The sequence below is a fragment of the Mirounga leonina genome, unplaced genomic scaffold, assembly GCF_011800145.1.
Source record: "Mirounga leonina isolate KUSES-001 unplaced genomic scaffold, KU_Mleo_1.0 Mir_178, whole genome shotgun sequence".
NCBI lineage: Eukaryota > Metazoa > Chordata > Mammalia > Carnivora > Phocidae > Mirounga > Mirounga leonina.
Window position 1 is genome coordinate 23,069,897 of NW_023270464.1, and position 13,924 is coordinate 23,083,820.

The following is a 13,924-nucleotide window of genomic DNA, read 5'->3' on the forward strand; positions in this document are numbered from 1 at the left end:
CTTCCTACTGCTTTGTCTCCTAGAATTCTGGTTATGGAATTAAAAATGGACAAATTCTGTAAACTTCTACATATCTAGCATAATATTCATGCTTTAAAACTTATCTCAAATTCTGAGATCTGAGCTTTAATGCAAAGAATGTGGGTTTTTATTCCGGGCATTTCAGCCCGAGCGTCAGCTTGCTGATCTGTTACACAGGGGTATTACCACCTCCTTTATAAAAGATGTCTGGGCGTAAAGTTCCTAGCGCAATGCCTGGCACCAGGCAGCTGCCCAATCAATATTAATTTCCTTTTTCATGACTACCCCTCCCCTTGATGAGTGCTCTACTCAGGAATTTATTCAGCTTTCACTGCTCCTCTCTGGCAGCACTGATCTTCTACCGCACGCTGCTCGGGTTTTTCCCCAGCTACTTGACTTTGGGCCGCCACACCTGTGGTACTCGCCCAGCCTCACCCACGTTGTTATGACTCAGCAAAGGCCACTGCGCTCAGTAGGCTGCCTAACACGCTCCATGTCTAGGACCCCAGACGCCCAGCCAGAGCGCAGCGGGGCCGCCATCTACCCTGGCCACTCCCATTTCAGAGCCTAGCCTCAGAAACAGCCATCTCTTCAAAGTCCCGCTTTTCTTTCTCTACCACGGATCACATATCATTAAATCAAAGAACTCACAGTTAGGTACTATATTATTCTATATCAATAATTCATATACACTTTAGTTTTACAAAGTACAAGATGCAGATATACTATATATATGTGACTAAATGCAGTGCTTGTGCTCACTTCTATAAAAAGTAGTGCAAGACAAGAGCTCCCTCATATAACACCATGCCTACCGAGAAATTACACTCAACTTATGGCATCTTTTCCAAAAATGTTGCTTACTCCAAGACCAAGGAACGTCTCTATGGGATTCAACCTTCTAGCTGGACTATCAGCTTCTTGAGGGTAGGGCATTTGTCTTTTCCATCTTTGCATCTCCATATCTAGCACAGGGTCCTTCTCATTAGTAAATGTTTGTTATTCATCTGATAAACAGAGTGGGAAAAAAGACAAACATTCTCAACAGACATTAGTACTTTAGGTCAGAGAGCCAAGGTAAGGATAGATGATTTGAGGAAAGCCTTTACAAGGAAAGAGGTATCTGTCTCCCAGATAAGGAAGCAATTTATTCTGTTAAGGAATTTTAATTTCCTAAATCACCTTAAATTCATGTGAGAGGTATAGGATAGGAATGTCATAAATTCTGGTAGAGAAACTGAAAAGCTGTTACATGAGATGCCTTTTTCTAAGAGTCAACCATGCTTCCCTCTTTCATGAGCATTCCTGTATCTTTCGGATACCAAAACTTCTAGGTCCCTGCCCGTAAACTGATCCTGAAGCAAATGTCAGCTTTCCCTCTAAGAAAATAAATGAAAAAAGTGTGGTAGTCATTAGTAACACTCAAAGCTGTTGCAGGTTTCCCCCAGTCCTGGGCACATGGCAGGAAGGCACTTCCCTAGCCACTTAGGTGTGGGCAGGTGACTTGCCCGGACCAATGAAATGTGAGTATAGTGGGTACAGCGTGGCACTTGAAGAGCCAGGGCACAAGTGTCCAGCTGGAAGTACATGTTGAGGAGGATTTCATCAGCCTGAACACCCAAGTGACTATAGTGAACAGAGACACCACAACGGCCACACAGCATGAGTGAGAAATAAGTCCTGTTGCTATATAAGCTCCTGGAATTTTGGAGTTATATATTACCTCATCTACCTAGATTGATACAAACATCAAGCCTGACAAAGGGTTCTCAACTAGGGAACCCTCTCTTGCATCATAAAGGATAACAGCAAGAACAGAACTGATCTCAATTCCAGCCTTTTAGGGCACCTACAAATCAACAAAGTAATATGTAATGTGTTTTATCTGCAACCTTTCCAAGTAATACCATTAACAGTAAGTTTTACTTACTATTGACTACAGTCTTGACAAACACTGGGTTTTACTGAAAAGGGAGGAAAACAAACCGAGAGCTCTAAAGGTCAGATTTTGCTGTCTTGTGTACACTATCATCCTAATGCCCTTAACCATTACTAAGGGACGATTAAACAAAGTCAATCGGCTCTCTGCAAGTTCAAGTGGCAGACAATGAGTCAGTGCAAAGTGCGAGTAAGGAAAGTGAAGCAGTGCAGCAGACGTTACGAGTGGTTTGGAGCGGTCTCCGCTTTTCTCTCTTTTTAAACAAAGTACAGTGACGTTAGAAATTTAAGAAACCATCATTGCTAGTCTCTGTCAGTTGTTCTGAAAGGATAAGATATTGGCCTCTGAAAAATATTCTGCTACAAAATTCTTACCCATCAAGCATCAGCAGAGAAGGGCTCAGGACACCCTGGGGCCAAAGGTTGGCCTAGGTTCCCCTCCTCTCTCTTAGGCATAGCCGGAAAGACACAGATAGCCAGGGATGGTCGGCACACCAACTAGCACCTTCTCGAGCACTAAAACTCAAACAGAATGTCTTATTCTTCTATGCCAAAACAGCAATTTCTTCATCACTAAAAACATGCAAAGTGTGCGTCCCTCACTCTTTCTTCTATTCTTGGAGACTAGCAATCAGAATACCTGCTTCAACGCCACTAGGGTGTGGAGGGCCTTAATGAGCTCTATTATCACAAGCTCTATTCCCAGAAGGGACATTTTAAATAAAGCACCGTCCTTTATTACGTTTATGATCCTTTCATCTTGGGCTCACCAGTTCATTCCAATTTTGAGCCCTCAGCATTTTCCCATTTCAGCAGTCTATACTTAGCAAGAGATTTTTAAATTCCATACTGTGAGGTTTCTTGGCCTCACACACATGAGTGTTCCAAAGATTCCCAGGTCACTAGACTCATGAGGTTGTTCATGATTTAAGCTGCTGCAGGCTGGGTAAAGTCTGATTTCAGAGTCTCTGGGGTAGTCTTCAGTCCATACTGTGCCATTTGGAGCTTACCTTGCTTGCCTGGGGCGTTTGGTTCCCTTTTGCTTTTGGAAATCCCCAAACAGCTCAATGTCATGACTAGGTTGGGTGTTGATGTTAATATATTATATATATTCAATATATAGTTCAATAACTATATATTGAATAACAGTATTTTTTAGTGTTAGATTTCAAATATGTTAATTATGCTGTGGTTAAATTGCTGTGTTAAATTACAGAATTATGCACAACATATTATATAAGACAATGTCCTTGTTCTCGGAGAGGTCTACTGAAGTATTTAGGGATGAGAGGTCATGACGTCTACAACTAACTTGGATGGGTCGAGAAGAAAACTATATATGTAAATAGAGAGATGTAAAAGCAAATGTACCAAATGTTAATAACTGGTGAATGTAAGAACAGATATAAGGAGTCTATGGAGAGAAGCAACAGGTTTTAGTGACTGACTGGCTATTGGTGGCAAAGAAGGGGGGGGCAAAGTTTTGATGTTCTGAATGTACTTGCCAGAGGATGGTGGCAGCACCCATGGAAAAGGGAGGCTGGAGGAGGAAGTTTTCAGGAGACACATGCCGAATCTGGCTCTGGGTAAGAAGTGGCAGGAAGAAGTAAGATGCTGGAATGAAAGGAGTAAGAAATGCCATGCAGCAGTGGGAAATACAGGGACGGGACTCAGGCCATACTGGACTAGAAATGCCAAGTTTGGAAATTACCCAGACGGATAATTTAAGTAGGAGAACAGGATGAGATCTAAGCTAGAAACAGGAGTGTGAGAAGAGCGAGGTAAGAGATGACTGACAACATAAGTTAGTGACAGAGATGGGAAGAGAGTAAGAGAAGAGCCAGGAAGGTTCTATGTAACAGAAGCACAGGTGGAAAAAGGACTAAGAAGGCGGTACTTCTTGGAAGGATCAGTATGATCGAATGCTGCAGAAACCTTCCAGAAGGTGATACTGGTAAATAGGATTAGGAAAGTATCAGTGCCTTTTGGGTGAGAGTGAAAACCAGGAGACAGGGCTCCAGAAAGGGAACAGATGGAAGCAGAAATGCAAGACTGCATGCAAATCACTCATGCGTTCAAGATGTTCACCTTAAATGCAAGAGTGGAGATGAGATGCCAGTTAAAAGAACAAGAGAAGCAAGGGAAGAGCTGGGTTCTGTGAGAGACTGCAGTCACAGCTTAGAAGGAACAGATACAGACAGCTCAGAGACACTGTGGTGTATGGCGGGGAGAGACAGGAAGAGGATCTGGCTCTACACATGGGACGAAACACACTTTCCTTTAGGCCAGAAAGAAAGGGAGAGAGAGGAGCTGAAGAGACTTAGGGTAGAGAGGTTTCTTCAATCCAGAAGGATGGAGTTCAAGGTGACATTCCTATTGTCTTTTGACACTAAAACTCAAACAGAATGTCTTAACATGAGATTACTAGACCTATGTCATGGTTCATCTCTTTACAGACAGACTTCTCGGTAGAGAGCAGTGATGTAGGTCAGGTCCTTTGCCTACCTCTCAGTAGAAGGTCCTTTGCCTACCTCTCAGTAGAAGATACGCCTGAATTAGAGCAACCGCTCTACGTGAGGGCAAAGACAAGCCTGAGATGGAATTAAAAAAAGTCACCTGCTGTAAGACACCTTCAGACAGTATCAAGGTGAGCAGGGTGAGGTCCTGGCTCCTTGCGCCATCACTTTCCAAAGATCTCAGGAAATATGGATGGTAATTTCCTGATGTCACATGAGCAGCTAGTAATAGACAGTTTTATAAACTATAAAAGGAATCTGCAGCAGCAGCAAACTACTTTATGGAACTTATTTCAAGATAAGACACAGGAGAAAGAACAACATTTTGATGGCTTTTTACTTCCTTTTAAAGCCACCGCCACTAGCAGGGAGGGACACCAGGGTTGACCTATGGCTCACCTTAAAGGAAACTACAAGATAGTGCCTTGACCAACTGACATGCTTAAAGCAACTCTAAATGCTTGCGAAGAGGAGGCAAAGAGGTCTCTGAAGCTTCTAAGATTCTTTCATATGAAAAGGGAGAGTGACCACTTCAAAAGCACCAACGAGCTCTGGATGCCTTGGGCCTATCAGGGAACCCCAAGGCAAGTATCTCTGGCAAGAATGGGCGTCTGGGATTCTCTTGTGCCAGGATGCTCAGGGAGTCTTAATGCCAAGCTAGGTGTTGAGAGAGAAAACTTCACTCCTTCCAACATCCAACCTTAAGAACGCACTCACTGCATTCACCCAGAGAGTGTCATCTGAGAATCTCCAGAGAGTTAGCAGAGACTGGAGATCCTTTGAAAAACGACAAGAAAGTCCTCCAGATGGCAATGCTTGCAATGATGGATCTAAAAACAACTACCTCGTTGGGATGAAAATAGAGTAATAAAGGATCATGGCTTAGCAATGAGTCAACAATGAGTCGTTGTCTCCTAAAAAATCATTCGCTCTCTCCAAGGGCCATGGAGCATGGTGACAACAATCAGCTGAAGAAAACCGGGAGCAAACACACCTAAGGTGAACAGCACTGGATACAACATGAGCCCAGTTGGATAAAATACATGAGACAGCTCCTATCCCCTTGTTAGCTATCTCCCACCTTTAACTCGGCACATGGGGACATAGGCCATGTCAAAGTGATGCTGGCAGCACAAATCTGAGAACATGTACTTTGTACCACTTCAATTCTGCCTGACATCAGCTTCCCTACAGAGTATCACCTAACCTCAAACTCTGTTATAAATGTCTGAGTCACTGTGTTACTCTTTGGGAGTAACTAGCTAGGTCAAAGACCCTGTGTCATGATTCTTCCAAAGCTTCACTGTCACTGGATTATGCCAAGGGAACTCACTTTACAATCAACATCAAACAATTTCTCTCGCCATTGGTGTGGCAGCCAGGCATTATAGTGACATCACTGCTCTCTACCGAGAAGTCTGTCTGTAAAGAGATGAACCATGACATAGGTCTAGTAATCTCATGTTGTGTTAAAACTGGTAACAGATCTTAGCAAAACACTCCCAAAACTATTAAACTTAAGTTATTGAATGAAACACGTCTGGGACTACCCCCAGAGTAAAAAGCCACAAGAAAGAACATAAAGGTGTAGAGGTGGATAGACCTATCCTAGGCTTTTAATTTTCTAGTAACCCTGGTTAGGGAGAGAAGGTACCTTATCCATATGGAAGATCAAATCCAATTCACAAACATTTTCAAAACACTTATCCAGGGTCTCCACAAAAACCTAGGAAACAAGGAAAAACAGATCAAGAAATAGAAACATATTCACATCTTCATAAATGTCACATTTGAAAGTAAAGAGGGGCAGTCACAATACTACTTACCTTATGATAAATCTCAAAACAAACCAAAAAACTACCAGCTTCAGGCAATCACCCTACCTATCCCAATTTAGAGGGCACAGTCTAGGACAGGACAATCTTGTTTTTAGTATAGCAATACAACCAGCAGCAGACACATGGGCTTTTCTTCCCCCTTTACAAGGTGCTAATTTACATAGAAAAATAACAAACTGAAATACCAACTACTGCAGTCCTTTCCACAAGCCTCCATGTATACCCGTACAAAAAATTTTTACTATTACGGTGTTATCATAGTTTTGTCCTGCTAATTCCAGTTAACATTAACTTCAAAACACCTTTCCATGAATCACTTAACATACTCACAATTTTAAGTTTTTAACTTAATATAACATTTAAACAGAAAAGCAGACAAATGATGAGTACAGCTGAATGAATTTTCAGAATGAACACATCACATAATCAACCGCCATCCAAATACTGCAATGGAATACTCCCAGCTCCTAGATGCTCTCTTCATGCCCCTTCAGACAAAACACCCTCTCCAAAGGTAGCCACCATCCTGAGTTCTATCATCTCAGTTTAGTTCTTCCTGTCTGTGAATTTACATAGGTGACATCATACAACATGTATTCCTTTGGTCTGACTTCTTTCATTTAACAGTGCTGGTGAATTCCTCCATGCTGCTGCATGTCATAAAAGCTTGTTCATATTCACTACTGGATAGTATTTCATAGAAATATTTATGCATTCTCCTACAGATGGGACACTTGAGTTGTTTTCAGCTTTTGACTGGCTATAAACTAATAGAAATGGAAATCATATTTCTAGCTACTTTGGAAAACTCTTTGACATTATTTATATTATTTATTATTTATTGTTATTTTATTGTTTCAGCAATTCTACTCCTAGGTACATACCCAACAGAAATTTATATATATATGTATATACATATATATGCCCCAAAAAAACAACATAATTTCATAACAGCACTATCTATAACTCTTTACATTTTTATCAGTGGCTGAATTTTTTTCTATAAGGAGAACATACTTGAATAGAGGCTTATTTTCAATCCCTGGGCACTTGGTGAGCCCTTACAATCTAGCAACTCAAGTCCTTCAGTTTGGGAAAATTTTATCAAATAATTTGGTTGAGAATTTCCCCCTTTTCCTGTCTCTAGTCTTTCTTTTTGGAGCTGCTTCTGCTGATTTGTATCTGCTGATAACTGGAATTAGCAGCTGAGGTACTAGACCTCCTCATTTTCTTATCCCTTCCCTTCCAGTTTTCTCTCAGGTCTTTAATTTCTAAGAGAACATTTTGTTCCATCTTTCTTTTTTATTTAGCAGACCGTCTTTTTTGTTTTACTTCCCTGTGGCTTGAAGACAGGCGTTTGTTTTACTGTTGTCCTTTCTTTTATGGTCTCTATTTCCTCTACATTGCTTTTTCCGGTTTGTTCATTTTAGTCTTCACCTTCCATGTTAGAGGCTTTCCTCAGATTACTGATTAGCCTTGTTTTTTTAGTCATAAGAATCAAAGGCTGACTGGAAGCTCTGCAACCCTAGCTATTTGCTGGGGATCCTCCCCTTCATCCCTTTAGGCTTTTTTATTCCTTCCCCTCAGATTGCTCAAATTTCCCAGAGAAATTTTACAATCTCCAGCCTGAAGATGAAAAGACTAGCTACCCGAAATTTGGGAGCAGAGTGGTGGCAAAGGGCTAGGAAGTCAGTATACAACATTCACAAGGCACACGTCCACTGATCCCCTTGCCGTGCACCATCAACCATGTCTGGTGTCCCCTCCAACCAGGACTTAGGGATCTAACTGCTGCTCAGGCAGCTTTCCCTGCCCAACTCCACACCACACCCAGGGGCTGTGCTGCCAGCTCTGAGCCTCGTGAGGCTTACGTGCAGTGAAGCAGCGTGGCTGTCGGCCTTCTCTACTGCTGGCCCAGGATGTGGCTCCCTTGGCCTTGCCAAGTCAATTACCATATTCTTTCCTCCTTTCAAAAAGTTCCTTGCTATTGTTTCCTCTCCTGTTCTGTGTGCGTGTGTGAGTGTGTGCACGCGTGCGTATGTGTGTGTGGCCTCTAGTTTTAAAGGAAAAAAAATGAACTTAGAAGTGTGGAAGTTCCCAACAGGACTTAAAAAAAAAAAAAAAAAAACTAACAAAGTCAAAGTTCTTAACAGAAAATAAACCGTGAAAATACTCTGCCAAGAATGTTTAGAAAAACAATGTTAATAAGGAATGACTAGGCATCAAAATTCATTGCAAAGCCTTGGTCATTAAAATAGTAAAATACTAAGATAGAAATACAAGTATGGATCAATGGGACAGGATATAAAATACTGAAACAGGGTACCTGGGTGGCTCAGTCAGTTAAGTATCTGTCTTCAGTTTGGGTCATGGTCCCGGGGTCCTGGGATCATCCCTGCTCAGCGGGGAGCCTGCTTCTCCCTCTGCCTCTGCCCCTCCCCCTGCTAGTGCTCTCTCTCTCTCTCAAATGAGTAAAATCTTTAATAAATAAGTACTGAAACATACACATGTGTATAAAAAAATACATTCCTCTCCCCCTCCCAGATGTGGTAAATCATTTTAATTATTGTCAAAGGCATAATCCAGTTTTGGAAATTTGTTAAAAGGTTAAAATTCATACAAAACCTGCCATAAATTAAGACAGAGGTAGATTAAAATGCATCATATCGATCTCTTAAAGCAATACCTTTCATAAAAAGCAAAGGTGGGCTTCTGCCTTAATGCTGAACAATGCTGGCTCTAAAATTCTATGCAATTCTCAACAAAAATGAATTCTCTGAAATTATTTTCCACTTATTGTGAACCTCCATAGACCAAATTCAAAAGCAAATCATGATAAAATCTACCATCGTCTTGAATTCTGTAGTCCAGGAATTTCAGACAAACTACGCTGAAAAGCCACTCCAGTGAAGCACGGGGACACATCATGGGCACTCTGGGTTTTGAAGCTTGAGAAAATTAAAAAGTTGATTTTGTGTGTAGTATTTTTAGATGTAATCTAGGAAGACCAAAACCATGACAGCCATAACAGTCTGTGAAAGAGTCACTGGAGCCTCCTGTCACCAGGCTGCCTCCATGCCCAGCGCCACATTCACGTAGCCTCCAGTGGGTGGCACCACCAAATCCTCTTCCTCTCCCTCTACAGCACGTGCCCCTCCTCTTCCCTGCCCTACAAGGTTTGGGGGCACTTCATCATACATGGGGCCTCTCATGCAAAGAAAATACAATTTTTGACAAAGGTGGTATTTTGTATTGGTGGGGAAAAGCTGTACTAGTTGACAGTGCTGGGACAAATGGCTATCCTTCAGGGGAAAAATTAAAGATAGTTGCCTATCCCAATACAGACATAAAATACCTTACAGGTATTACTGAGCTAAGTGTAAAAAACAAACTAAAAAAGCAATGGCAGATCTCCTTTGTGCCACTCAGGTCTCTTGGTCAGTCTGTGGGAAGTTTCTGGGTGGCTGGTATTGTTAAAAGCGCTGCCCCAGCAGCCAGGACTCTGGAGTAAGATGCCCAGAGCATATGTGAGGAAAGGGAGACCATATTTCTCAGCAGCACTGTGCCAAGGGGCTGTTTTTATTAAAGAGGGTTAATGAAATTAAGATTAGTGTAGTAGTCGTCTTGGGCTGCCATAACAAAATACCACAGGCTGTATGGCTTAAACAACAGAAATTTATTTTCTCAGTGTTGGAGGCTAGTGATCCCAGATTAAGGTCTGGTAGGATTGGTTCCTGATGAGGGCTCTCCTCCTAGCTCACAGACAGCCACCTTCTCGCTGTGTCTTTGATGGGACTTTCTTTGGTTTGTGCACATGGAGAGAGAGAAATCTTTAGTATCTCTTCCTGTCTTATAACAACGTGAGTTGTATGGGATCAGAGCCCCAAGCTTATGACCTCATTTAACCATAATAACATCCTTAAAAGCACCCATCTCTAAATACAGTCACACTGGGGGTTAGGGCCTCAACATATAAATTTGAGGGGACCCAATTTACTCCATAACAATTGGGTTCTCAAATAGACCAGTAATACAGAATGAGATGGAATAGCTCCAGAAAAGATATCCCCAGATAAAGATCAAAAAAGAGCAGTCAGATGTATCTGTTTCTCCTAGAGCCTCACGATATCATCATTCAAGATGGTGATCAAGATCAAAAGAACATGAAAGTCAGATAATGTAGGAATAATATGCAGGAGCCAGAGCAGAAGCAAAGAGTATGCTAATGCGTGAAGAAACTGAAGAAGCTACAGGTGCAGATAGCAAAATAATAAGACATGAATCTAAAAATAAATCCTCTAAGAAATACAAATTTGAGGAACATATTGACAAAGAACATTCTTCTTATAAAGTAAAGGAGAGATTAAATTCATCTGAAAATGGTGAGGACAGACACAAACACAAGAAAGTAAGTCATCAAGAGGCAGAATTCACTCAAGACCTAAGTCTCACTAAAGGCATCATCACAGTAGAATCGGGGAGTGGAAATGTCTCGATCCAGGAACAGATCCAGAAGTCATAATCTAGAAGCAGAGAGAGGAAGAAACCATGATCCAGAAGCAGGGGAAGCACTGTGGATCAGATCTAGTTCCTGCTCAACACCAACAGGCATAGGGGTAGAAGCAGGAGCAGTACCAGATGAGACGTCAAGATATAAAGAAGACAATGGACAAACCAAGAAGAGTTAACAAAAGTTTAAGCCACACTCCTAGGCTACCTCTCTTCAGAGGCAGAAATAGCAATGGGTGCACAAAAAGCTTTAGCTAGGGGGCTGGAAAGGGCAGACGCTGGAAATTACAAGAACAGCAAGAAGAGGAAATTGTTGAAAACAAAAACAAGGGGCACCTGGGTGGCTCAGATGGTTAAGCATCTGCCTTCGGCTCAGGTCATGATCCCAGGGTCCTGGGATTGAGCCCCACATCAGGCTCCCTGCTTGGCGGGGAGCCTGCTTCTCCCTCTCCCTCTACTATGCTCTCTCACTCTGTCAAATAAATAAATAAAATCTTAAAAAAAAAAAAAAAAAAGAAAACAAAAACAAGAAATAGCCGCAGCTACGGGAGGCTCAGTTCTCACTGCTGCGGCCCTGTGGGCAGTGCAGCGAGCTCCCCTTGTCCGTGGGGTGCACCCCTGTGGGTGCTAAAACCACGGGTATTACCCAACCATGTACAGACTATGTCCTATACGCACACACTTACGATGGTTTAGTTTATGAGGCCCACTAAGAGATCAACAATAATAAAAATACAACAATTAGGGGCGCCTGGGTGGCTCAGTCATTAAGCGTCTGCCTTCGGCTCAGGTCATGATCCCAGGGTCCTGGGATCCAGCCCTGCATCGGGCTCCCTGCTCGGCAGGAAGCCTGCTTTTCCCTCTCCCACTCCCCCTGCTTGTGTTCCCTCTCTCACTGTGTCTCTCTCTGCCAAATAAATAAAATCTTTAAAAAAAAAAATTCTAACAATATATTATAATAAAAGTTAAATAAATGTGGTCTCTCTCTCTCAATATCTTACTGTTCTGTACTCACCCTTCTTGTGATGACAAAAGATAACATGCCTGCATGGCGAGACGAAGTGAGGTGAGTGGCGAACCCACTGTGATGTAGCATTAGGCTACTACTGACCCTCTGATAAATCAGAAGGACATGCCTCTGGGTCGTGGCTGATCCGGGTAACTGAAACCAGGGAAAAGTGAAGCTGTGCATAAAGGGGGACTACTCTGGGGCGCCTGGGTGGCTCAGTTGGTTAAGCGACTGCCTTCGGCTCAAGTCATGATCCCAGGCTCCTGGGATCGAGTCCCACATCAGGCTCCCGGCTCAGCAGGGAGCCTGCTTCTCCCTCTGACCCTCTCCTCTCTCATGCTGTTTCTCTCTCGCTCACTCTCTAATAAATAAGTAAATAAATAATCTTTAAAAAAAAAGGGGGGGGGACTACTCTGACACCTCAGACAGCTATGGCTCAGTTGTTAGCCCAAATTAATGCTTTGGCAGAGATGAGAATAGTCTTATCTAGCTATTACAACCCCGCAGTTGTGAATCCAGTAAAACCTGCTGAACAAGAGAAAAAAGGAAGGCGCTTCAGCAAGGCAAGAAAGAAGGGGACAAATCCCAGCCTGCTTAAATATGGAATTAAACTGAATTTTGAAAACAAGAACCAAAACGTCAAACTTAGAAAATTAAGTGATATTACAAGTGAAGACGAAGATGGATCTAGTTCAGCTGATGAAGGAAGTTCCAAGACTAAGCAACAGGAAGAAGTACAGATGACTCTAGAACATGGGGATTAGGAGTGCTGACCCTCCCCCACTTCCCACACAATCAAAAAATCCGTCTATAACTTGACTCCCCCAAAACTTAACTACTAATAGCCTACTACTAGTAGCTGGAAGCCTTACCAATAACATAATCAATCAACATAAATATTGCATGTTATATGTATTATACACTGTATTATTACAATAAAGTAAGCTAAAGAAAAAAATGTTATTAAGAAGGTCATAAGGAAAATACACATACAGTACTATACTGTATTTACTGAAAAAAATCTATGTATAAGTGGACCTAGTGCAGTCCAAGGGTCAACTGTATTTGGAAATCTAGATGCTCAGTATGAAATGGCAAGATCATAAACCCATACATAATGCAAGGAATGGATTCAGTTTGAAAAAGATCACACTTATAAAGTTTGGGACTTTAAAGACTTCTTGTTCTGATCAGGCCCTTGTTCACCAGAGGGCTAGCATTCCAACTTGTGTGGGTATTACACTGTAATTTATTGAAAAAATATGATTCTCACTACAAAAACAGAAGTGGTTAATTATGTGATGCAATAAGAGGCGTTAGCCAATGCTCAGTGGTAATCATTTTGCAATATATAAGTGCATCAAATCAACAGGACTGTACGCTTTAAACTTATGCAATACTATATACATCAATTATATCCCAATAAAGCTGGGGGATCATTTTTTAGAAAAATCAAATCAGGGACACTTGGGTGGTTCAGTCCATTGAGGTCATAATCTCAGGGTCCTGGGATCGAGTCCCACATTGGGCTCCTTGCTCAGCAGGAAGCCTGCTTCTCCCTTTGTCTGCCACTCCCCCTGCTTGTGCTTTCTCTCTCTCTCCCTCTGACAAATAAATAAAACCTTAAACAAAAATAAATAAAAATCAAATCAGTGACACTGGTGTTAGTGTTGTAATCAGGCTAAATCTCCTTCCATTAAACTTTACAGGACAATTTTTTTATTTCATGAATTCTACTTTTCAAATATATAAAAGCTGCAGGTGGGATAAAATTTCATACATGGATTATCTGTGTCATCTTGTGTACTTTGGTACTTAACTTTTTGCAGTTATTTTCATCTCTTGAAACATGAAGGAAATGTTATGCAGATGTTCTTTAGACAATCTGGCCATTTGCTACATATCCAGCACAGATAAACTGGGTGGTGATGGTGATAAAAATGGTTTTCTCAGGAGAACAAATACTGTTAAAATGGCCATACCACCCAAAGCAATCCACACATTTAATGCAATCCCCATCAAAACACCAACAGCATTTTCACAGAATTAGAACACAAACAATTCTGAAATTTGTATGGAACTACAAAAAAACT

The 13,924-nt window shown here is 41.7% G+C and overlaps 1 protein-coding gene across 2 annotated transcripts in view; it reads right to left on the reverse strand.

The window, feature by feature from the left end:
- LOC118023057 (AP-3 complex subunit sigma-2) overlaps positions 1-13,924 on the reverse strand; it is a 52,783-nt gene that overhangs the window by 20,980 nt on the left and 17,879 nt on the right. Inside the window, exon 4 of one of the 2 annotated variants that reach the window (XM_035024140.1) lies at positions 6,130-6,201. The exons of the other annotated variant lie outside the window; for it this stretch is intronic. Within the exon in view, the coding sequence (XP_034880031.1) occupies positions 6,130-6,201 (72 nt within the window). The remainder of the gene's footprint in view (positions 1-6,129; positions 6,202-13,924) is intronic. 2 annotated transcript variants of the gene reach the window in all.